Source organism: Labrus mixtus, chromosome 1 (assembly GCF_963584025.1).
Source record: "Labrus mixtus chromosome 1, fLabMix1.1, whole genome shotgun sequence".
Classification (NCBI taxonomy): Eukaryota; Metazoa; Chordata; class Actinopteri; order Labriformes; family Labridae; genus Labrus; species Labrus mixtus.
The window spans coordinates 7,798,271-7,823,184 of NC_083612.1; the positions used below are offsets into that span (position 1 = coordinate 7,798,271).

At 44.2% G+C, this 24,914-nt stretch overlaps 2 protein-coding genes across 2 annotated transcripts in view; both read left to right on the forward strand.

The window, feature by feature from the left end:
* LOC132983577 (ATP-binding cassette sub-family C member 12-like) overlaps positions 1 to 11,942 on the forward strand; it is an 18,975-nt gene extending 7,033 nt beyond the window's left edge. The window contains exons 11-27 of the mRNA XM_061049984.1: positions 559 to 762; positions 969 to 1,097; positions 1,728 to 1,794; positions 2,225 to 2,275; positions 3,216 to 3,302; positions 3,952 to 4,055; positions 4,375 to 4,557; positions 5,355 to 5,581; positions 6,767 to 6,904; positions 7,393 to 7,582; positions 7,835 to 7,924; positions 8,719 to 8,908; positions 9,478 to 9,637; positions 9,927 to 10,005; positions 10,144 to 10,257; positions 10,535 to 10,699; positions 11,331 to 11,942. Of these exons, the coding sequence (XP_060905967.1) occupies positions 559 to 762; positions 969 to 1,097; positions 1,728 to 1,794; positions 2,225 to 2,275; positions 3,216 to 3,302; positions 3,952 to 4,055; positions 4,375 to 4,557; positions 5,355 to 5,581; positions 6,767 to 6,904; positions 7,393 to 7,582; positions 7,835 to 7,924; positions 8,719 to 8,908; positions 9,478 to 9,637; positions 9,927 to 10,005; positions 10,144 to 10,257; positions 10,535 to 10,699; positions 11,331 to 11,423 (2,271 nt within the window). The 3' untranslated portion in view covers positions 11,424 to 11,942. The remainder of the gene's footprint in view (positions 1 to 558; positions 763 to 968; positions 1,098 to 1,727; positions 1,795 to 2,224; positions 2,276 to 3,215; positions 3,303 to 3,951; positions 4,056 to 4,374; positions 4,558 to 5,354; positions 5,582 to 6,766; positions 6,905 to 7,392; positions 7,583 to 7,834; positions 7,925 to 8,718; positions 8,909 to 9,477; positions 9,638 to 9,926; positions 10,006 to 10,143; positions 10,258 to 10,534; positions 10,700 to 11,330) is intronic.
* A 3,509-nt stretch (positions 11,943 to 15,451) lies between these two features.
* Positions 15,452 to 24,914, forward strand: part of LOC132983145 (transient receptor potential cation channel subfamily M member 1-like) — a 29,871-nt gene continuing 20,408 nt past the window's right edge. The window contains exons 1-5 of the mRNA XM_061049408.1: positions 15,452 to 15,604; positions 23,637 to 23,713; positions 23,910 to 24,102; positions 24,195 to 24,408; positions 24,576 to 24,700. Of these exons, the coding sequence (XP_060905391.1) occupies positions 15,521 to 15,604; positions 23,637 to 23,713; positions 23,910 to 24,102; positions 24,195 to 24,408; positions 24,576 to 24,700 (693 nt within the window). The 5' untranslated portion in view covers positions 15,452 to 15,520. The remainder of the gene's footprint in view (positions 15,605 to 23,636; positions 23,714 to 23,909; positions 24,103 to 24,194; positions 24,409 to 24,575; positions 24,701 to 24,914) is intronic.

The following is a 24,914-nucleotide window of genomic DNA, read 5'->3' on the forward strand; positions in this document are numbered from 1 at the left end:
ATGTGTGTGAAGTGTCTTGTTCTAAATCCACTCTGATCCTGTATTTGATCATGCCTATAAACCCCTCTATTTCAGCCCTGCTCAGAACAGGCTGTTTCTGTGTCTGTACCTTTAAATATGTAAATTAGCTGTGTTTGACCACGCCCCCTCTCTGGAAGGGCTTGGGTGTGCTCTGTCTTTTTCGCTCCATGTCCTATTGTTTACGGTGAGAAGGCAGACTCAGAGGGCAGAACAAACACCTAGCTGTGGGAGTGTCACCCACCTGGGGGAGGGGTTACTGCCCTTTGTGATGTCATGAAGGGAAAATCTCCAAACGGCCTGTTTGAGCACACATTTTCTGAAAAGTGGAGCAGGCAGAAGACGGAGAGGATGGACTTTTCTCATCATTGGGGGGTTTATAGACAGACTAGAGACACATATTAGTGTTAGAGGAACATGAGGAAGTGGATTTTAAATAATATGTGACCTTAAACTTTAAAGTTGATCTCTAAGAAACACTATTAGCTGATGACTGAGTGTCCTCACAGGTACAGTATAATGTGTGTGTGTGTGTTTCAGTTAGGAGAGCAGGGTGTGAACCTGTCAGAGGGACAGAAGCAGAGGATCAGTTTAGCCCGAGCCGTCTACTCAAACAGAGACGTGTACCTGCTGGACGACCCGCTGTCTTCCTTCGACGCTCATGTAGGAAAACAGATCTTTGAGGAGTGCATCATAAAACAGCTGAAGGGGAAATCCATCTTACTGGTCACTCACCAGCTGCAGGTTTGTTCTGTAAACATGTTTACATCTGCTGTAAATGTGATTTTTTAACATATAGGACTCCGTGGGGATTTACTCACTCATGAAGCCAGCCTCAAGTGGTCACTTAAGGAACTACAGTATTGACACACATATATTTGCTAGTTTGTTTTGGGCGCTGGTGGTCACCACTGTGTGTGTGGTTTGTCTTTGTGTCTGTGTCCCGACAGTACATGGAGCTCTGTGATGAGGTTCTTGTCCTGAAGGACGGGACAGTCCTTGAAGCAGGAGGTCACCTGGATCTGATGAGGGCAGAGGGACACTACGCTGAGCTCATCACCAAACACCTGAGAGAGCAGGTATTTACAGACAGCTATCACTGCTATTACATAATCCACAATCAATCCAATAAAGGATTAATAGACGTTTATTCTAGATAGACACATGAGAAGTCACACGAACACTTCCCCTACAGTATGTGTTTTATACCTGTATGCTAACATCTGATTCAGTGAGGACTGTGATCCTCTCTGTTTACATATTGTACATTATTAAAAAATCACCTCCTGTGTCTAATGAAGCTTTAAAACAGTCTGACATAGAAATACATCACGCTGTAAAGAACATCAAGGGAACAGATGTTTCTCAATCTTAAAAGCTGCTCTCTGATTGGCTCTAACATGTGTACAGATATTTTCTTTCTCCACGAGGGCCAGGTTCAGTCTGAGACCAGGTTCAATCTGAGACCAGGTTCAGTCTGAGACCAGGTTCAATCTGAGACCAGGTTCAGTCTGAGACCAGGTTCAATCTGAGACCAGGTTCAGTCTGAGACCAGGTTCAGTCTGAGACCAGGTTCAATCTGAGACCAGGTTCAATCTGAGACCAGGTTCAGTCTGAGACCAGGTTCAGTGCAAAAAGCAAGAGCAGTGTCTCGTCTTGTTTGTCTGCATTACATGAATTTGTCTCTTTGCCTTGTGTTCTGCTTACAGCCTCTTAGAGAAGAGAAGAAGAAGGTAGAGCTGAATGAACCGATCAACGAAGGGATAACCAATCCAGGTACAGTTTAGTTTTAGTGACAGACTCCAAACTCCTTACTTTCTTTTTGCTTTTTCAATCACTCTGAGGACATTACATTTATATTTCATAGTAGACCCTTGTGTGGTAACAGAACAGGTACAGATTTAGGGCGCGATCACACTGGCAAATTGATCGTGGGCCTGAACACGCTAACCTCTACAATTTAGTCGGATACAGTCAGAACTAAATTTAAAAAATAAAAGTGACGCAGGAGGGGCGCAGGGAGGCAACGCTCTGTTCTTAATTTGGACTGCAGTACCCATTTTAAACACTAGGTGTCAGAGTTACATATTGCTCCTTTAATAAAACATGTTGATTCTGATTCTGATGTTGTGCATGAGTAGACGGAGTGATTATTATACTTTGATGTATAAATGACCCTTAAAAATGAATTTCCATTTCCTTACAGCCTTCCAAATGTCAGATGAGAACACGGGCACACCTTCGACCTTCTGCACACGTAAGTCTATAAATGCAGACCTGTTGTTTCAGAGAGAACAGCTTCAGTATCCTTGAAGATAAATATCTTAATGTTAACAAGAGAGGGAAGTTATCTTTGCACAAGCAAGTCTGTGATGAGCGGATAATAAGTAGAGAAGTAGACAAAAGTGTTGTAGTACTCCAGACCACTTTCTGAAGGTCTTGGTCCCGTCTCAGAATCGAAAGCATTTTTACTCGGTCTTGTCTCGGTCACAGACTGGGAAGTTTAAATCAAGACCAGTCAGGACCACCACTGATAGTGATTAGAAGGAAAACACCTCTTTCTAAAAGAACAAATAACTCCAGGGGTTACGGTTTAAGAGAGTTACACGCCCCCTAAACACAAGATGAAGATTTTTCAGTGATATTTATGGTCTGGGACTTGGCCTTGGTCTTGGACGTGGTCTTGACTCGGTCTCGATCCCTAAATGTCTCGGTCTTAGTCTCGGTCTCGCCCTGCCTTGGTCTTGGTCTTGGTCTTGGTCTTGTCTCGGTCTCGCCCTGCCTTGGTCTTGGTCTTGGTCTTGGTCTTGGTCTTGGTCTTGGTCTTGGTCTTGACTCGGTCTCGATCCATAAAGGTCTCGATCCCTAAAGGTCTAGGAGCACTCTGGTCTGGCTCGGTTAGTGAGGTCTTGATTACAACACTAGTAGACAATAAGTGATGACGGATTTCATTAATTTAAACTCAGATAAAATAAAACAATAATAAATGTCTTTGTTTCTGTTATTGTGAGGATGAACTCAACCTCAAGATTAGTTTGAATAAATTTGTAAATATTTAGTACTGATGAACGGCCCAGTCCTGCTTGAATCTACTCACTGAGTTACTGTGATTTATTATTACAGTTTTAATGTTCTCACAGCATGTATTGTGGATCCATAACAGAAAATCAATGTCTCTGTTTGTGTTGTCGGTGAAGCTGCTGATCAACTGATGGATCAGGAGAACAGCAGGAACAGTTTGGTCACCTGGAGGACGTTTCAGGAGTACTGCCGAGCAGCTGGAGGTAGACACATGGAGACACATGGATGGGTGATAAGAGTGGAGGGAAAGAGAGAGAATAAAAACCCATCATCATAATCACCAAGAATTATCACATGAGATCCATCCATCCATTATCTATACCGCTTTTCCCGTTTGGGGTCACAGGGGGCTGGAGTCGATCCCAGCTGTCATTGGGCGGGAGGCGGGGTTAAACCCTGGACTGGTCACCAGCCAATCACAGCGCTGACATATAGAGACAGACAACCAGACATGGTCACATTCACACCTACGGGCAATTTAGAGTCAGCAGTTAACCTAACGAGCATGTCTTTGGACTGTGGGAGGAAGCCGGAGTACCCGGAGAGAACCCACACATGCACAGGGAGAACATGCAGACTGACTGAGGTCAATTAAATTTTTTTTTTTTTAAACCAATGGAAACAGGGGGAGTGTGGCCAAGCCCCCGGCAGCAAACAACAACAATCAACAAGACCGGCCCAGCAATGTCACACAGGGAACCATGTGACATGTGTAGAAATCAATAAAACAAACAATTCAAAATGAAAAAACATCCAAACAAAGAATAATTTCAGATGTTTTAGCCTGTGCTCTTCAAACTAAAGTCCTGAAATCATGAAAACCTGATATGAAATGCTCCTCTCTTCCTGCAGGATACTGCGTGAGCCTCTTCATCCTCCTCATCTTCATCCTGCTGATGACGAATACAGCCATGTGCTACTGGTGGCTCAGTTTCTGGCTGAGGCATGGACACGGGGTGAGACACACACACACACACACACACACAGGACAGTGGATAGAGTCTGAAATCAGTGACACAGACAGAGAGGGGAAAGGAGCCAAAGGTCAGAGTCAAACCCCGGCCGGGCACATTGGAAACAATAGAAATTACATATTTGTGTTCAAGTCTAGGGGTTAAAGGTTAAAAAGTTGTCAGAGAAATAAGTTCTTAAGTACATCTACATGAAGCTCTACTTAAGTATAGTAACTAAGTTTTTCTTCTTTGTTTCCTTCCACATCTGCGTACATGAAACATCGAGACAACAGCCTGATTGTGTTGCTGTTTCTTTCCTCAGTCAGCCAACGTGTCGTCTGCAGAGCGAGGAAACCTCTCTCTGAACCCCGACCTCTCCTTCTATCAGCTGTGGTTCGGTGTGATGATCGCCGTCCTGCTGACCGTCTGCATGATCAAATGTTTCTGCTACATCAAGGTCACGCTGCACGCCTCCACCTCGCTGCACAACAGCCTGCTGGAGAAGGTAAAAAAGCCTCGAGCTCACTTTACTAACTGGTGAGAATCAACCACACTCAGCAGCACAGTTTAAGTGCATGTCCTCGCTCTGAGGGGACAGAAGACCGATGTCACTGCTCTCAGCTGATTGGTTCTTGTCCTACATGTGAGCGCTGAGAGTCGGCAGCCTGTTGCATCAGCTCCTACTCTTTAATAAATGTCACTTCTTATGCATGCTGCTGTTTACATTACTCAGCTGCTGCTTATCATACCATGTCACTTTAACTTCCTAGTTACTGCACAGTGTCCGAATGTCCTGTATAGTTTTCTGTTGGCAATTAATTGGTGTGGGCTGCACGGTGCTGCAGTGGTTAGCGCTGTTGTCTCACAGCGAGGAGGTTCCTGGTTTGAATCCCCGTCAGACAGGAGCCTCTCCGCGTGGAGTCTGCATGTTCTCCCCGTGCATGTGTGGGTTCTCTCCGGGTACTCCGGCTTCCTCCCACAGTCCAAAGACATGCTCGTTAGGTTAACTGTTGACTCTAAATTGTCTGAGGTGTGGCTGGTTGTCTGTCTCTATATGTCAGCTCTGTGATCGGCTGGTGAACAGTCCAGGGTGTAACCCCACCTCTCGCCCAATGACAGCTGGGATCGGCTCAAACACCCCCGCGACCCCGAACTGGAAAAGTGATATAGATAATGGATGGATGGATGGATGTATATTCTTATTTTAACTCCAATTGCAAATTTTAAATCATGTCTTTTTACTGCTGCAACACTTTCCCCTCTGAGAGCCGATAAAGGATTCTCTTATCTGCTCTTACTCAGGTCATATCGAGCCCAATGAGTTTCTTCGACACGACTCCGACCAGCCGCATCCTCAGCTGTTTCTCCAGGTGTCAGGATGAGATCGACTCTCTGATGCCTCATCATCTCAACGTCCTGCTCTCCTTGTGTATGATCACCGTCTGCATCTGCATCATCAACTCCATCATCTTCCCCATCATGGTGCTGCCCGTGTTCATCCTGGTGACAGTCCTGTCTCTCCTCCTCTGGTGGGTCAACGCTCATCGGCACAGCTCGTTTATCCAACCTTCATTTCATCCGTAATCACTCTCACATATCAGGGCAGCCGCAAGTAAGAGTAGGAAAACAAAAAACAGATCAAGTGAAATACTCTTGTAGGTGTCATTTAGACGTCAAACATGTTTAAAGGAGCAATATGTAACCCTGACACCTAGTGTTTAAAATGGGTACTGCAGTTCAAATTCTAAACATTGTAGAGAGCTGTCTTCCCCCCTCCTCTCTAGAGTCGATGCTCACGCAGGTTGCCATGTGGTGGACACTGAAGCTTCAGTGTTTATCCAGCTCTGCATCAGTCTGTAAACCTTTCTGTGTTCTAACCTCTCTCCATTTTTCAAAAGCATCTCCAATATTGATCCTAATTTGAGCACATTTCTGCTCGTGGAGCTTATTAGAAACATGCAGAGGCTTTTTAGGTCGGGTACAATCACTTCTATCTGAACCAGTTCTCTTGCCCGCTTCATACTTGCTTTTGAAACACGCGTTCTCGTAAAACAACCGGCTTCGTCTTGGATGTAAATGCTCACATACTTGCCTATGTACAACACGTGTTACTGGAGGATTCAGGCTCTGCCATTGTTGTAGCAGCTCTCTGGTGTCTCTGATGTTGTCACAGCCGGTCTCCTAGTGGTTATATGCTCAACCAACACTCGAAACCACCGCAGGATATGCAAAGGCTGATGTCATGCGTTCAGGTATGAGTAGTTCAAAGCAAGTTTACCCAAGGCGTTATCACTGCCGTCTCAGCAAAAAGGTTCCTGGTCTGAAGTCCCTGATGGGCCGTGGCCTTTCTGTGGAAAGTTTGCACAATCTCACAGGTTGATATATATCATCAAAAGTGTCATAATTTTATTTTTTATTTAACTATTTTCAGTCTATCTTCTCCTTCTTAATAATGTTAATTTTTGCCTTTATTTGCATTATTTGTTTCTATTATCTGTTTATCACCTGAAGAAGATCTCTGGTCTAGTGATCAATAAAACCCCCTTTTTTTTGAGGCAATTGAGCAAGTGTGCGGGCCAATCTTCTTTCTCTATTATCTGTGGTCTTATTTCTGTGTAAGTATATGAGAGCGGGAAATAATCCTGAAAAACCAAAGCTGATTCTGATTGTGAAACTGATGTGTGACGGTAAACGCTGACTGTGTCTCTCTGCAGGATGTTCCGGGGAAACATCATTCAGTTAAAGGTGACGGAGAGCATCAGCCGCTCTCCCTGCGTCTCTCTGTGCACCTCCATCGCTCAGGGCCTCAGCACCATCCAATCCTACCACAAGACGCACAACTTCACCAAGCGGTGAGACGGCACTCCACCGTTCTGACACTTCAAAACATCTCCAACAGTCAATCACTTCTGCTTTATATAATGCAATACACAAACAAATCACAACAAAATGCTGTCTCATGAATTTGTACACCCACTGCAACCCAGCTCTAGATGTGATCTTAACTCGTTATGTGGAACACATCTGAATAAATCTAAACTGACTGAACCATCTAACTTCTTAAGGTTTTTATCACCTGCAAGTTAAATCATAACCTCTGCCAAGGAGGTCAAGTTTTGGGGTCTGCCCGTTTGTTTGTCACAGACGCTGGTTATATTATTGGATCTTTGCTGCTTCTGCTGCTTTCGACCAAAACACAACTCCTCTGAAGACCTCTGAGTGGATGGAAACCTGGAGAATCAAAGATCGGAGAAGCCGTCGTCGTGTGTTTACTGTGTTTCACTTTTCAGTTTTGAAGTTGTTCACCAGAGATAACCGGCTCATCCTGTTTGTGCTTCAGATTGAAGAAGCTGTTGGACGCCAATGCTAACCACCTCTTGTTGTTCCACTACGGGATGCGATGGCTGGCCTTCCTGGCGGACTCTCTGTGTGCGGTCATGACTCTGCCGGTCGCTCTGCTGGTTGTCTTCGTCTCCAATGATGTCAGCAGCCCGCCTGTGAAAGCCCTCGCTCTGTGCTTCATCATACAGGTGAACCTCTCACCTGACTCAACACACACACACACACTCTCAAGTACCAGGATTAAAATGTTATCCTACTTAAAAGAGGTGGTTTTACTTTAAAAACATCAGGAACTTGTTAGGAGAAGAAAACCTTTCCACAAGTGGCTGCAGGTTTTTCTAAAAGCTCCGTATATTAAATGTGTGAACACATGTTCTGTAATCTGTTTGAAGTGGACTGTATATCTCTGATGTGTGTTTTTCTTTTCTGTTTAAAAAAAGCTGACCACTAACTCTCAGACGATGATCCAGTCCCTGCTCGAGGTGGAGATCCGGTTCCTCTCTGTGGAGCGGCAGCTCGAGTACATCCAGGTCGGTGTTTGAATTTGAAGATGAAGGGAAAAAGGTCGAACTTTTTGCAACACTTGAATGTTGATAATTTACAGGAAACACCCAATAGAGACATAAAATACACATTTGAAATAAACACAAAGTACTTGTGCCCTAATGAAATCCAGTTATGCCCCTGTGTCCTATAAGTTACAGCATTGCCACCTTCAACTAACCGAGGCTTTGTTGATATGAGCTCCAGGTATGACAATGCTGATAGTACCTTCCCTACTGCATGGCCCCCACAACACATGGTGTAGGCTGATGGACAGCTAGAGTGGAAAAAAAGGACAACAATGGGATAATAAGTTTATTAGTTGAATCTGATGTTTCCCTTGACTTTGCAGAGCAGAGTCTTAAGGCCTTTGGACACTGACTCCATTTTTTTCCATAATCCGAAGAAAAAAAAACCTTGCACACTGAGTCTGCTGCGTTTATTTTTCTATTGATTGCGAACATTTGCAGTTCGAGACAGTCTTGTACTCATCACGCAGAGTGATCAACGAGGTCAGTTAGAGGCAAATGCTTGAAATACCAGAACAGCGGCGGAAAATGTGCCAATTTTGCAATGGGGGTAAGCGGTTCCCATCTGACAAAACTCACTCTCGTTGCCCTGCTGAACGCTGGTTGGAGGGCCCCCCAATTCATTTTTGCTTAAGGCCCCAACAGACTCTCAAATCACCACTGCGACCCAAACTCTCCCAGGCTGATAGTCAGACTGAGAGATGAACGCTGCTCCCTGCTGGTCTGCTCTCTGATCTTGGTTTTTCTTTCAGGGCTGTGAGTCCGAGACCTCAGGGCAGCTACATGTGGATCAGGTGTCAGAGGACTGGCCTCAGCATGGAGCCATCACCTTCCTGGATTATAAGATGAGGTACAGGAAAAACTCCCCTGTGGTGCTCAACGAGCTGCAGCTCCACATCAGAGCGGGGGAGAAGCTCGGCATTGTGGGAAGGGCCGGTTCAGGTGAGAACATGCCTGCAGGATAAACCTTTCTAAACAGCAGCGGGCGACTGCGCTGGTTGCAAAAACAAAAAAGTGAGATGGTATGGAAGTCCTGGAGAAAATGAGCATGCATCTTACTTCATTAAACATGTTCCTGCAAGTTTTTATGGTCCCAATCTCCAGTTTCAAGTTTTCTTAAACACTGCATGAGGTTCATTTTGTAATTTTGGTCCCATTTAGAGTCGCAAAATAAGTCTATACTTTCGGTCATGGCTACCTTTTACTGCACAAGTTTCTACAAGATGTTAACGCTGATAGAGATGTAACAATGCATGTTCAAGTCTCTGAAGATGCACAGGCTTTATTAAGGAAGGCAGTTAATGTAATACAACCTGAAGGTCCAACATGTAAACATCACAGACATTTTGAGACTAAGCACTGAAATGGAGAAACTAAATCCTGAGTTATTCTCACTGATGTTGGCTGAAAGTACTGAATGGTAGACATAACCGTCTAAGAAGGATGGATCGGGCATTCTGTGGTTAGCAATTATGAAATCCTGCAGTGTGAAAGCATCCATGTGTCTCCAGGAAAGTCCTCTCTTGCCGTGGCTCTTTTCCGGTTGGTTGAACCGACTGGCGGAAGAATTCTGATAGACGGAGTGGACATCACGTCGATCCGCCTGTCTGACCTGCGCTCTAAACTGTCCATCATCCCCCAGGAGCCTGTGCTGTTCACCGGGACTGTCAGGTAACTTGGTCTCTGAGCCTGGTCAACCTCCTCTTCCTGATCATTTTAGTTGTTTTAACCTTTATTTAACTAGGTTCGTCCCATTGACATTAAGAACCTTTATTCTAAGGGAGACCTTGCCGAGGAAGGCAGCAGCAAAAACACAAAATTCTGCTTTAAAGAGAAAAACCATCTATGAGTCAAATGTCAGGTGTGGCAGTAGCTCAGATGGCGTTGGTGTCTCTATGGAAACGGCTGCAGGGGACTATCTTTGATCAACAGGTGTGTCAGTGTTTGTGTTTGTGTGCAGGTACAACTTGGACCCGTTCAGCAGCTACAGTGATGAGGAGATCTGGGCCGCTCTGGAGAAGACCTACATGAAAGACACGGTCAGTTTCAGGTTTCATTTGTTTTCACTTAAAGTCTCTCAAATAGGACCACTGTTAATGCACAGCACAGGCCCGGAGCTTGACTCTGATTGGATGTTTTTTTTTGTCTTCTTCTACTCTTTTTTTTGTTTAAATCAGATTTCCAAGTTGGACAAAAAGCTGCAGACTGAGCTGACGGACAACGGAGGGAAACTCTCTGTAGGACAGAGGCAGCTGATGTGTCTGAGCAGAGCACTGCTACGTGACTCTAAGGTCCGTCTGTCTGTCTCACTCTCTGCTGCATGTCTTACTTTCTGTCTGTCTCACTCCCTACCTGTCTGTCTGTCTGTCTGTCTGTCTGATCTCTTGTGTCACTCAGTGGGTGTTTGCTTTACTCTGTATCTCTGGCTAACTGTCTGTCTGTCTGTCTGTCTGTCCATGTTTTTATCGCTCTGAATATCTCAATTTCTTCCCGTAAGTCTATCCACCTGTCTGTCTGTCATCTGTCTTTCCTTCGGTGTTACATTCATTACGATTGTCTCTGTCACAGATCGTCTTATTGGACCAGGCGACGGCGTCTGTGGATGCAGCGACCGACACTCAGATCCAGATCACCATCAGTGAGGCGTTCAGGTGCTGCACGGTGCTCACCTTCACTCACCGCATCAACACGGTCCTGCAGGCCGACCACATCCTAGTCCTGGACCACGGAGAGGTAACTCACACAGTCTGCAGTTAGTTCAGATGTCACACAGGTGTACAGGTCAGGTTTTGTTCTGTTTATACTTACTAATGAGATCGACATGGTCAACACATCTTTAGTTTAGTCATAGATATTTTCATAAAGAAGTACAATGAACTATTTAAGACAGATGTAGACAGGATTTTTGAGTCACATGGTTGATTATGAAGTCGGCTGATTTTCAGCCCGCTCCCCCGTTGTTTGCTGTCAGTGTACGGGGGTCATGACACCCGATCAGCTGCTCCTGACAGGTCGGAGGACATTTTGGCATGTTTGATATTTAGGTCGCACGACTGCATATTCCCACAGATAGAACAGCACCACGAGCCGTTTCCTCGTCTGTTTTTTCCTGATTGCCACTGCGCAAATTATTAGACAGCATTTAAAATCACCATGGCAACAGCAGGCATGTGTCATGTGTCTTCCCCCCTTCTATCACCAGAGAAAGGCTTGGTCGTGTGGTGGAAATGATTCAGTCGTACATTGAGAGCCGACTTTTAACCACAAATTTTAGACAATCGTCTATTGTAGGCCCGGCTTTAAACAGATTAAACTTGTAATGTTTCAGGTGTTTTGTGTGAAATACTCTGTTGCTGTCCTGCAGGTGGTCGAGTTCGATCATCCAGATGTGTTGAGACAAAAACCAGAATCGCTTTTCTCACATCTACTGAGCGCAGCGATCACCGGGCCATCCTGAAGGCCTCAAAGACACGGACTCTGTGAGTTCCTGTAGTCCTCAAACACACCGGAAGTCCTTAAACGGAGGCTATGAGGTCCTGACATCCTCCACTCTACCAGCAATGTGAAGTCCCAGGGACCTCAAACACACCATCGACACTGAGTCCTCAAAACACGGAGACAGTGTCCTGAAATCCTCCTGGGCATCAAACACAGAAAGTGAAATCAAGAAGATCTCCAACACGCAGACACTGTGATGTCCTGAAGTCCTCAAACACACCGATAACGGGATGTCTTTAAGACCTGTAACAGGCCGACTGTGGACTCTTCAAACACACACTGTGCCATCCAACCGACCCGCAGCCCGTCCTGCCTGGACAACAAAGGCTGTGATGTGAAAACTACAGACTTTAAACAACTCTTGTAAAAGCGTCTTTGAATCATGACTTTTTGAGATTGTTTACTTGTAAATATATTTTTATTATGTGAGTATGTTGGCACAGTTGTTTTGTTTTCAAACTTTCACCTTGTTTATTTATTTTCTTTGACCATCAGTATTTAAGGCAGGGTTGGTAATTTTCAAAAACTAGCATGATTTTGAAAGTAGCATTCCCTCAGTGCTCCGTCTGCACCCACCCCCTCCCCTCTGTGCTCCCTCAAAAGCCACGCCCCCTCACTTACATGCACGAGCGCCGTTTCTCCAGAAGCGGACCTCAGCTCATCGCTTTGAGTGTGGGCTCGTGCACCCAAAGGGTAGAGAGCGAGCAGGTAGACAGGGAGGCGCCTGATTGGTTCATCAGATTGGTACCTCGTGGCAGACATTGGTCGAAGTTTTTACAGGCTTACAACTGATACAGATGACGTTTTTTCTTTGTTCCTTTTTCAGAGAACATGAGTTATTAATTTATGTCAGGACCTAAAGACAATTTCAACCAAAATCTTAAAAAGTGGATCTGGAGGAAATGAACAACTCTGCCTTTTAATTAATCCCATTCATACGCCGTGGATGGTTAAGTGTCGTGCACAGGGATGGAGATGTGGACATCCTGCAGCCGCATGTCTGATGTGGCTGCACATCCACATTTCCATCACTGTGCACGACACTTAACCTCAAGTTGCTCACATTGATTCGGGAGCTGGGAATCGAACCCCCGACCTTCCGGTTGAGAGACGACCGACTCTACCACTTAGCCTCAGCCGCCCTTCAGTTGAATTGGTCCCAGAGGTATAAAGAGATCACACAGCCACACTGAGCAAAGTGTTCCAGTGTGACAGCAGAACAATAATCCCGACTCTCTGTAATGTGACTCGTCAAACAGTGTTGTGTGTTCGCTGGATTACAGCAGAATATCACTTTAATCCTGAAGGGTTTCAGCTTCATTCACGAGCAGACGTCAAACATTCAATCACTTTTATTTCAAACAACATGCAGGCATCAGATAGATATTTACAGGGACAGTGATGAAACTCCAAAGTAATAGAGCAAAGCATGCTGAACAGAAATGTTTAACTTAACCACTGTGAAGCTGCAGCTGCTTCTTTAGAGTCAGAGTTTGATTTAGAGGCATTTCTCTTTGTTTGTTTGTTTGTTTGTTTGTTTGTTTGTTTGTTTGGAACCCCATTAGCTGCAGCTTAGCGAGAAGCTATTCCTCCTGGGGTATTTAATACAAATTCAGCGACAGTTTAACAGTGATTTATAATGACGTGCTGCTCTTTGTAACTAGTTATTGATCGCTGTCAATAAAATGCTTTACCAATCACTGCCTCACATCCGGGAAAAACGTCTTTTTGTTACTTTTATATGTATGAATTTCAAATATGTTACATTTCTTTTGACTTTGCAATTCCTGTCAGCACCTGTGTGTCCAATCGGACTCAAAGCTGATCGTTTGCTCTTACTGATATTGTTCCCTTTTTTTCTAGATCCTTGCTTGTGTTGTTCTTACTCTCTGATGTACGTCGCTTTGGATAAAAGCGTCTGCTCAGTGAATTGTAGAATTGTAGAAAAAGTGCGCTGTAACGGGGACAAATCACTGGAAAACAGTGGACCAGCTTACCTGGGGTTGGTAGTGGAGTCGTTTCTGACGCGCTTACAGGCACACGTGTGAGAGAGGTTGAGGTGGAATGGTAAGAAATAGTGACTCTTAACACCCTGACGGAGGCTGAAACTCTTTTTCATACTTTTCCACCTTCACCGCTGAACCCACTCAAGTGTGCCTGTAACCGCTGCAGAGAGCGATCCCCTATCAACCGGAGGTAAGCTGGTTCACTGTTGTTTTTCCAGCATTATGTAGAAGTAGTTGAAAATCTGAATATCTTAGTATTACGTATGTAACGGTTTGGGTCCATGCTTCATGTTTTGGAGAGCGTTGGAGTAAGTTAGCCAAAAGTGCACAGCAACACAAAGCTGAGGGGCTGAAACGCAAAGAGATGCCCTCTACTCTGGAATATATAATAATAATTCCTCCAGCCAGCTCTACTCCGGGGTCTCCTCCCAGTTGGACCGCGCAGCATTCTGATCAGATGATCTGAACCACTTCAACTGGCTCCTTTTTTTGATGCGAAGAAGAAGCAGCTCCTCACCCTCTCTCTCTAAGGCTGAGTCCAGACACCCTTCAGAGGAAACTCATTTCATCCACTTGTATCTGTGATCTCATTCTTTCAGTCACTACCTAAAGCTCAAGTGGTAAATCGAAAGCTTTATCTTCATGCTCAGCTCTCTCTCCACCAGGACAGTCTGGTACAACATCTGTAGTGCTGCAGATCCTGCACCAACCTGCCGGTCCATCTCAGGATCAATTTTGCCCTCACTGGTGAGCAAGACCATGAGATACCTGAACTTCTCTTGGGGCAAACAAAAAAAGAAAGCATTGCAGTTAAGCCTCGCTTCTAAAATCAGCTCATCAACAAGCTGTTGCAGGGAAAGCAGTCAAACTGTTCTCTTTATTTAAATAAAGATATCAGACCTATGCACACCCTAATTCATATCAACTATACTGCAGATTTGTTTCAGTGAATCTTTCAGTGCGTTGGACTCATCGAGCAACAGAAAGTCATAAATAATGAGCTCTCTGCTAGCTCTGCTCTACGTTCAGAGTGGTTAGGGAGGCAGAGTCATCATAAAGTAGATTTACCTTCAATCACCATTTATTAAATCTCCATCCATTAAAGAGCACCACCCTTCGTCCTCAGCAGCATCCACTAATCCTGATTACAGAGGCAGAGAGGAAAGGACAGGGTCTCCGCCTGTCATATAACCACCGCGGACGCCTGAACGCATCACGAGCTCAAGACTGGAGGACAGCTGGCTGACGCTGAGGAGACAGGAGACAGACAAGATATAGAGACAGGCAGGGGAAGCAAAAGGAGACAAGTGACAACAAGGAGAGACAAGATTTAGAAGACACTAGAACAGGGAGAGACAAGAAGAGGCAGGAAACTATGAATTAAAGAGGCAAGAGGAGAAAGAAGGAGACAAGAGGAAGCGAGACATTGAGGAGACTGCATTCAAATACTAGTGGCAGATACTGGAGACAATGTGAGGTAAGAGGCTAAGGAGACAAAGAAAGTAAAGAGGCAGAGGAGACACAAAGATACAAGGTGACTAGAGGGGGTAGGAGATTTAAGAAAAGGAAAAAAATAAGGGGCAATAACAGACAAAAGCTAAAGACAAAGGACATTAGAAGAGACAAAAGGAGGAAAGACACACGAGACAAGAGGAACCAAAAGAAGGAGGAAGAAGAAGAAGAAGAGAAGAGACAGAAGAAGACGATAACGGGAGACTAGAGACAGAGAGAGGAGAGAGATTTCTGCAAAGATACAAAAGAGACAAGAAAGTAGGGGACAGGAAACAAAGGAGACACATGACACCAGAAGACAAGAGATAGAGTAGGAAAGACACAGAGGAGACCAGAGACTGAGCATCCACAAGGAGACTACAGGAGACGAGATATAAGGAAGGTAAAACAAGAGTGTACAAATTATTAGGAAACAAGTTGATTCCAGAGTGGAGGAGACAGGAGACAAGGAGACAGAGTGTGCACAAGGAGACTACACGAGACAGAGGAGACAGCGAGCACGGGATGATGAACGCGTTGGACAGGTGAACTGGACAACATGGACAGCCGAGGGAGGAGAGGAACTAACGGATCGGTGAAACGCTCGTCCATCAAACGCAGCGCTTCTTCTGGATCACAGAGGGTAAGACTGACACTTCTTTATGTTCAAACTCACTCGCTTGATTCATGGTTACTCCATATGTCCCCAAATACCAAAAACAAAAAGTTTTTGTTGGATAACTTTGGAAGGAAATTGGTAATATTTCCAAAGAACTAGATTTTTTAGATTTGAATAGTCTTTATAAGGATAACTTTCCTTTTAGTTTTGCAAACGGTTTTCCATTGTTGGATCATAGCTTTGTTTTCCTTTATTGTCCTCTTTTTTTCATAAATAGTGAAACATGTTCGCTCCACACCACTCATGTAGTCAATCTTCATTTTTTTATGAAAACGGTGTCAGACAAAGGCTCAGAGTTTGGTTAAAAAAAACTGGGAAACAGAATACAGAATTATCCTAATTTATGATGGATGGATAAATTGTTGGATGGATGGTTGGATGGATGGATGGATAAGTAAATAGATGCATGGATGGATGGGTGGATGGGTGGATGGATGGATGGATGGATGCATTGATAGATGAATTGATGGATGGATGGATGGATGGATGGATGGATGGATGGATGGATGGATGGATGGGTGGATGGATGGATGGATGGATGGATGGGTGGATGGATGGATGGATGGGTGGATGCATTGATAGATGAATTGATGGATGGATGGATGGATGGATGGATGGATGGATGGGTGGATGGATGGATGGATGGATGGATGGGTGGATGGATGGATGGATAGGTGGATGGGTGGATGGATGGATGGATGGGTGGATGCATTGATAGATGAATTGATGGATGGATGGATGGATGGATGGATGGATGGATGGATGGATGGATGGATGGATGGATGGGTGGATGGATGGATGGATGGATGGATGGGTGGATGGATGGATGGATGGGTGGATGCATTGATAGATGAATTGATGGATGGATGGATGGATGGATGGATGGATGGATGGGTGGATGGATGGATGGATGGATGGATGGGTGGATGGATGGATGGATGGGTGGATGCATTGATAGATGAATTGATGGATGGATGGATGGATGGATGGATGGATGGATGGATGGATGGATGGATGGATGAATGGAAGGATGGATGGATGGATGGATGGATGGATGAATGGAAGGATGGATGGATGGGTGGATGGATGGATGGATGGATGGATGGGTGGATGGATGGATGGATGGATGGATGGATGGATGGATGGATGGGTGGATGGATGGAAGGATGGATGGATGGATGGATGAGTGGATGGATGGATTGATGGGTGGATGAACTTTTTTGATCCCAAAGTTAAAAAAAAAAAACAATAAAGTCTATTAACCTAAAGTTCATAATAAATTCATCAATAACTCTGTGTTTTGGAGAATTAGGATTTTCTGCCGATTATTTGATGGTTGAGCTGTGCGAGGTTAAGACAGTGAAGAGCTGCACGACTGATGTAAGAAGCTGCAAACACAAAATGGATCAGGATAAAACAAAAAGCCCTGGCATTAAAAACAGATTGACCCTATTTTTTCCTCAAACCAAACACAAAGCCCACCGAAACGTCCAAATAAAATCTGCAGAGGAAACAAAACAAACTAAGTAGAAAGCAGAAACATGCAGCATGGAGCATGGGACCCGTGGACTTCTGCGTTTTGTTATGATTGTTTTAAAAGATGCCACCAGGAATATTTTCATAGACAATGTTTTATTCTCTCAGTTAGAAAAAACATAAACATGAAAGAACTCAATAGATAAGATGAGCGATTGAGATCAAAACAACAGACTAAATGGAGGAGGGGGAGGGGAGAAAAATAAGTCAAAGAATAACCGCAGACGAAGAAAACAGACAAAGGAGGCGCCGAACATTGTGGAGTCTTGACTTGACTTCCTCTCAGTCAACCATGAAACCAACCATTTCCTGGTAATGCTGTTTAATTATGACAAAAAAAATGGAAGATAGGGGCGCTTGTGGCACAGTGGTTAGTGCACGCGCCACATACGGCGGCTCCAGTCCAGAGGCTCCGGCACAAAAAGCCCAAAAATAAATCTGAAAAATTTCAAATGAATGAATGGAGGATACACGTGTAAATAAAACCCTGTTACACACACACACACACACACACACACACACACACACACACACACACACACACACACACACTCTCGAGAAACAGACACTATTGGTCCGGATGAGGACGATGATTTAACACAGAAACAAACACGACCCTGTGTGTCATGTGACCTGATCAGTTCGGGTTTAATTGACTTCATGTGATTTTTTTTTCTCCACCAACACAATCAGCTGTTTCTTCTCTCAGCCCGACATGTGACTCAAATCAGACACATTTAACCTCCGCCTGCGACCGTGAAACTTTTCAGCCCTGAGGAACTTTTGCCTCCAATCCAAATGTATTAATAAAGAAACTTTTAGAAACGACAAAAGTGCTGCACAAAGACCGATGTACAAACAGCAGGACATCAAAATAAAAAGAGGAACATTAGCTTGAATTACAGTTTTAATAAGAGTTGTTAATTCACATAAAACATGACATCATCTTTATGTCTGCACAAATCTAGACCCATTTTAATTATTTAAAAAAAGACGTTATTTGATGACTTTTATTTTGCTCTCATCGTCTTGTTAACGGTTTATCTTTTAATTCCTTTAAATTGTATTGCTTTGTAGCTTCAACTGCCTTTCGTTTTCAACATATGTGGGTTTTATTTGAGCGAGATTACAGAGGATAGAGTCGGAAATTAGGGGGCAACAGAGTGAGTGGGGGACGGACTTGAACGGACTTGAACCCAGAACGCCCGCTTCCAGAACTACACTACTGCCTCTGAACATCAGGCGTACAAACTAACCGCTAGGCCGTCATCGCTCTTGCAGTTTACGTCATACTTAATTTTATTTTGTGAATTGACAATAAATCCCCGCACTGATTGTTGCATTACTGGAATGCGTATGAATTGTGACTGAAAACCATGGCAACAGCAGGCACGGCTGTTTAATCTGCCCCCCCCCCCCCCCCCCCCCCCCCCATCATGAAAGAAACGTTGGTCTGCAGACCTCCAGCTGACAGGAAATATGTCTTGTGATCTGACTTCAACCCCGGTCTGTGAGAGTTTCCCGTTGACAGCTGTGAACGCTCCGTCCTGTTTTAACTCATACAGAGTGAGCACAATAATCTTGAGTTCTGGTCGTGCGTCGTAAACCATTCAGTGGTTCTTTGTGAGCTGACATTCCACCACAACTACTACCCCCCCTCCCCAATTAGCTAAATTCAGGAAAAGAAAATGTGTTGGGTTAATATAACAAGTCAACCTGGACTTTGAGACCCAGAGTCTCGATGTATTCTGTCTGCCCTTTTTAACCTTGTGTTTGTATTGTTATGTGTCGTATGTATCTCTGGAGCGCTGAATCGCCGGTCTGCCACATAAATGTGCCTTTTTAGGTTCTAATTAATAAAGAAACCTTGTACCTTGGTAATCTTCCTAGTAGAAATCTCTGAAGGCAAGCTTTGAGGACGCGAGTGCCAGCCAATCACAGCACAGCAGGGCCAGATTAGGAGGAACTAAGTAAGAAAAAGAAAAATAATAATTAACGCACCCTCTGCAGGCACACTTCCGGTTTGTGTAACATTTAAAAATTTGCTGATTATGCAAACCAGTTTCTCCTGTGAACAACATTAATCTCATTTAAAGCCTGATAATCCAGATCCTGCTGGCCGCGCTCACACTCTCTGTTCATTGTCGTGAGTCTCAGCTGCTGTTAATCCGTCAACACAGTTTTCATTCAGCCGCTCGCTCATTCAAACACATTCAGGTCCACCGGTTCATGCTGCGAGTTAAAGTGACAGCTGCCTGAAGTACGAACTCTATTCACTGAAATGTAATATTTCTTGTGTTCATGTGTTTTTGGACAGTCAGGAACAAAGTTCGACTTCAGTGTTTAAGGACAGTTTCAAGTCTTGGACATTCATACTTTACCTACACGACATTTCAGCATGAGCATGATGTACAAGATATATTTTTGGGGCTTTTTGTGCCTCTATTGTAGAGATAGGACAGCGGAAAAGTCGGACATCAGGGAGCAGAGGTGCTGATTGTCAACAGGCAAGGTTGGCAACTACTTGGGGCCCCAGGCCAGGGGGGCCCTCGAAGGGCAAAATGCACAAATCTTCCAATGACAGTAGGAACCTCCCTAAGGGGGCCCCGTCTGACAGCACTCACTTGTTGCCCTGCTAAGCATAGCATGCATTGCTGTTTTGAAAGCCAAAGACCAAAGAAAAAGTAACTAAAAGGAAGAGGAGTAAGCGTTGGAACACTGGTGGTGATAAACGCTGGTTGGAGGGCCCCCCAATGAATTTTTGCCTCGGGCCCCAATAGACTGTAGAATCGCCACTGTCAGGGAGAGAGAGAGCGGGGGAATGACACGCGAGAAAGGAGCCACAGGTCCGATTTAAACATGAGCTTCCCACTTGGAGGACTATTGTCTCCATACATGAGGCGCTCGCACTCACCACTGCCCCACCAGAGCCCCAGACATTGTACACTTTAACTTTCTAAATGGATATTTTACAGACGTTTCACAGATAAAGAAAACCGATGAGTTGTTGGTGAACTTTGGGTATTTACTTTATTAACTCACATCTTGTAAAAAATTTAAACAATTTAATCGCACATCTCACATTTCTCTCATATTGTGTTGGCTTATAGTGGAACAGATTTCACAACTTTCATGCAGAAAACACAAGACAGCGGACACTCGCCTGAGTTGTGGGATTTGTTGAAACATTTTTGGTTTTGGTATCGTGTCCAAAGTGACAGTTTTGTCGTGCTGAGGCTTTGTGGACTCACAAGATCCGAGTTTCTCAAACCCCTGATGTGACTCTGGTTGTTGTGAAGGTCTGGATTCTCTGTGAAAAATGGTGATTTATGTGGCTGAGAGGGGAAACCCAAATTTGAGAAGGAAGTTGGACTCAGTTTTCTGTTAATGAATAAAATGTTCATCAGCTGGATGTTTAGATGTTTGTGCGGATTTCTCAAAGCAGATTTGTTGAGCGCATGAAGAAAATGCTCGTGCTGAAGCTCCACGGGTCATGAGACTCCCAGAAGGATTACCTCGGACCCGAGTCATGAGACCGGCTCCAACAAAGAGCCCTGCTGCCTCACATGCTCGTCATATGAACCCGCTCAGCTGCATAAAGTCAACTCCTGACTTTTCTCCTTAGCTGCACTGAGGCTGCACATCGAGCCGCAGAACAAGACGTCCTCGCAGAGCTGCAGGGTCCTCGTTCTCACAGAGCCACAAGAGTCCTCTCAGAGCTTCACTGGTCTTTACAGAGCCGCCGCCCCGGTTCCTGAAGAAGTAGATCATGTCTCTCCTCCGAGCCACAGCAGCCTCAAACAGCTGCCTGTCTTTGTCCAGACCCGTTTGGGAAGAAACAAGACCTTTGCAAGTTCAGGTCGAGACGAGAAGTACCGCAGCTACAGGACCAGACGTCCACAGAGATCGAGGAATCTGAAGACGCTGAGGTTTGTTGGGAGTTTCAAAGTTTTCTCGTTTGATACCCAGAATGTCTGAGTTTGAAAACTGTTAGAAAACAGGACACAACAAGTTAGAAACAGTAAAAAAAAAACTCTCATTTATTTCAGTTTAAATCAGTTAGTTCTTGACTTCAATGTTTCTTCAATCTGAGTTCGACGTGTCGGAAAGATTTGACTAAAGCCTCCCAGAGAGGAGACATTTCATTGGTTGTTTTCTATCAGAAACTTCACCCAGAGAGCTTCGTCTTCTAATATCCAAAACACTGGAGGCGGAATCCTTTTAGAAAAACTGGACAGAAATTGTGTTTGGGTTATTATTGAGTCCTACAAATATTCAGAATAAGGCAGAAACGCATCCTTCCTTTATTTAAGTTTGTTTATGATCATCACACCCAGAATGTAGACTCCCCAAGAAGTCTCATCCCGACCACTGTGGTATTTCTACTTTCACAGTGTTTCCTAAAATAGTTCTTGCAGCAGCAGCATCTCGTCTATCCTGCAGTGTTTCATTTTAACAGTACCTGAATCTCTGCAGTCCTACTCCAGTATTTCTACTAACTCAGAGTTTAGTTCACTGCAGAATTTCTTCTCTAGCTGCATTTTCTCACATTACTTCTGTCGTTTTTGTTGTAACCCTGCAGTGTTTCATCTCCTGTTGCGCTCCATATTATCCACATATGTGCTCAGTATTTTTACTTTACTAACAATTATTTAAATTCAACTTATTCTTGTGTGTGTGAGTGTGTGTGCGTAACAGTAGATAGCAGTATCTCTGATCTCTTGCTGTACTTTAGCTGTATTTCTGCTGTGAGTATTCAGTATGTGCGTGTGTGTGTTGTGAGGGAGAGCGGGGGGGGGGGGGGGGGTAAAACCAGGACACAGGGAGTTTTTATAATGTCACTCCACTGCCTGATTTCTCACTCAGGAGCAGCTTGTTGGTTTTCAGATGTTTAACACAAGAACTTTTCAGTCTATTCAGACTCCGACTTTACTTAATGCACCAAAAATCTTCTTGGTTTGTCTCTTATTGAAAAAGGAGGTAGATATACGCATGTCATGTAGATGCAGTACGGTGTACAATCAGCAAACTGAGGAAGAAGATAGGCCGGCACACGCCCGCTCAAATGCCACAAAAAGTTTGAATTGATCGCAGCGTTTCCACCAGATAATCTAATTTTTCTCTTATTGAACAAAAACGTGCAGTCCGCCATGCTTAAACATCAGTCCAGCTGAGGTGATGAATTATCAGTCAGGGTTTCATTCATTCATTTCCTGATGGCAGGACGTGATGATGATGATGATGATGAAGATTGTGTCTCATCGTGCACGTGAAAAAGACAATAAATACTGCCGCTCATGTGACAGTCAGACCGTAATCCTCCATCAGCCAGAGTGCATGAATTTCACAAAGTGCTTGAATGACTCACAGACGATATAACACACAGTTACACACACAGACACACACACAGTTACACACACACAGACACACACACAGTTACACATAGTGTCATTAGTGCTGTATGGATTTAAACACAGATTTAAAGGGCACTCGTGTGTTCTGTGTGCAGCAGCAGCAGCAGCAGGATTAGGACGTGCAGAATAAGAGGATTGGATGCATAAAGAAATGGAAAGCTCCACCATCCCAGTAATTAGCCAGATTCATTCGGACGTGAACAGTTTGATATTTCAGCCATTTGTGGTTTATAAATGTCGAGCCGCAGCTTAATTTAATGGCCATTATTCAATTAAGGTGCTTTAACATGCTTCATTAAAGCTCTGTGTTTAGATTATTTTTATATGAACTATCTGTATGATTTTACATCTCAATGGTTTACATTCAAAGGGAACAATAATCCTCCATCTTTTTCTTCATGATATCTGCAGCCTGTGAAAGAGTCAGCTACCCGACATATTTCTCTTTACTAACAAATGTCTGTTGGTTTTAGTAAGTTTGTTGTACAGAGTGATATTGTTTTCCTCCCTTTAAGGCCACCAGACACTATTTTTTGAACATATATTTGGGTAACCTGAGTGTCTACCGACCCACAAAATTTGAAATAAACCCATCCAGTCCTTTGTTTGTGGTCTGCATAAGTCTTACAACACAGACAAAAATGCTCCGTTACAAATGTGCTCTCCTTGTGACAACAAAACGGAGCGTTCTGAGAGAGCTGGTTTATACAGGGTCACAAACCTCCTCTGGTGCTTGATTCATGTTATATTTTGACCAAAGCACAGCACAGATGTTTCATTTACACCACAGGGGACTGTTGGAGTTGCTGGTTTAAATCTGTGGCTCCATTTGTTGGATTACATTAGTCATTGTGTGTAAAATAATGTTTTGTCATACCATATACTAACCGATCGAGGCAAAGGTAGACCAGCAACTCCCATCTTCTGAAAGATAAAATTACTGTTTTTGCCACTGGAGTCCAGTGGAAGTTGTGTCAATCGGCGTTTTCACTGAGATATTGTGAATGATTTTCTGTCTGATTAAGGTACTGACTTTCCGTTTGCAGAATCAGAGAGCATGGATTGAGAGAACCTTCCAGAAGAGGGAATGTATCCAGATTATTCCCAGCAAAGATGCCAGCAGGTAAACTGAGATTTCATTCAGATAATGGAAAGTTTATTTTTCTACTTGTGTATGCACCAATCTGTCCTATTGTTTATAAAATTATATTTCTAAAGTTTAAGAGAAGTTAAAGAGACTTCAACAGTTTGAGTGCAATCAATAAGATCTCTTAGGTCTCTCTGCTGTGGACCAAACAAAATCTGTTGTTGTTCTTCAGGTGCAGTTGTGGTCAGCTGGTGGCACAGCACAGCGCCGTCCCTCAGGTGGCCAAAGAGGAGGGTGCCCCCCTGGTTCAGCTGGAGACCCAACCTACAGAGAGATGGAGCCCACTCAAGCACACCCAGACCTCCCCAACCGACGCCTACGGAGTCATCGAGTTCCAGGGAGGAGGGCACGTCAACAAGTCCATGGTGCTTCATATACTTCAATATTAAATAAAATGTATGTTTTTCTTGATGCATCAGTGGATCATCAACCTCTCCTCTTTCCTCTGTCCCTGCAGTATATCCGGGTCTCCAACGACTCTAAACCTGACAACCTGCTACACCTGATGGTGAAGGACTGGCAGCTGGAGCTTCCCACTCTGCTCATTTCTGTCCATGGGGGCTTACAAAACTTCGAGCTGCAGCCCAAACTGAAGCAGGTTTTTGGGAAAGGACTGATCAAAGCGGCTGTGACCACCGGAGCCTGGATCTTTACCGGAGGAGTCAGCACTGGTACGAAAGTCAGACACTCTATATGTTCAGATTAGGGACCTGTAGAAGTGACATTTTATGTTATAACTAAGATAGCAGGCAATGAATTTACAATACTTGGGACCAGACATGTGAAGTTGCAGGCTGCAGTTCTTAACTTCATGGTGAAACCTCCTGCCATGTTTCAGGAGTGATTCGTCATGTTGGAGATGCTCTCAAAGATCACTCATCAAAGTCCAGAGGGAAAGTCTGCGCCATTGGCATTGCACCATGGGGCATCGTCGAGAACAAAGAAGACCTCATCGGAAGAGACGTAAGTCAATCCAGGGTGAACCATACCAATCTCAATCAGACCAGAGTTACCAAGACTGAACCAGGCTGAAAGTACTGACCCTAACTGCAGCAGACCAAATACAACTGATCAAGACCAAATCTGACCAACCAGGCTGATCCAGACTCAACTGGACCAATCTGAACAGCACAAGAGCAAACCAGACTGAACTTAACAAAACATGCAAAAACCTGAC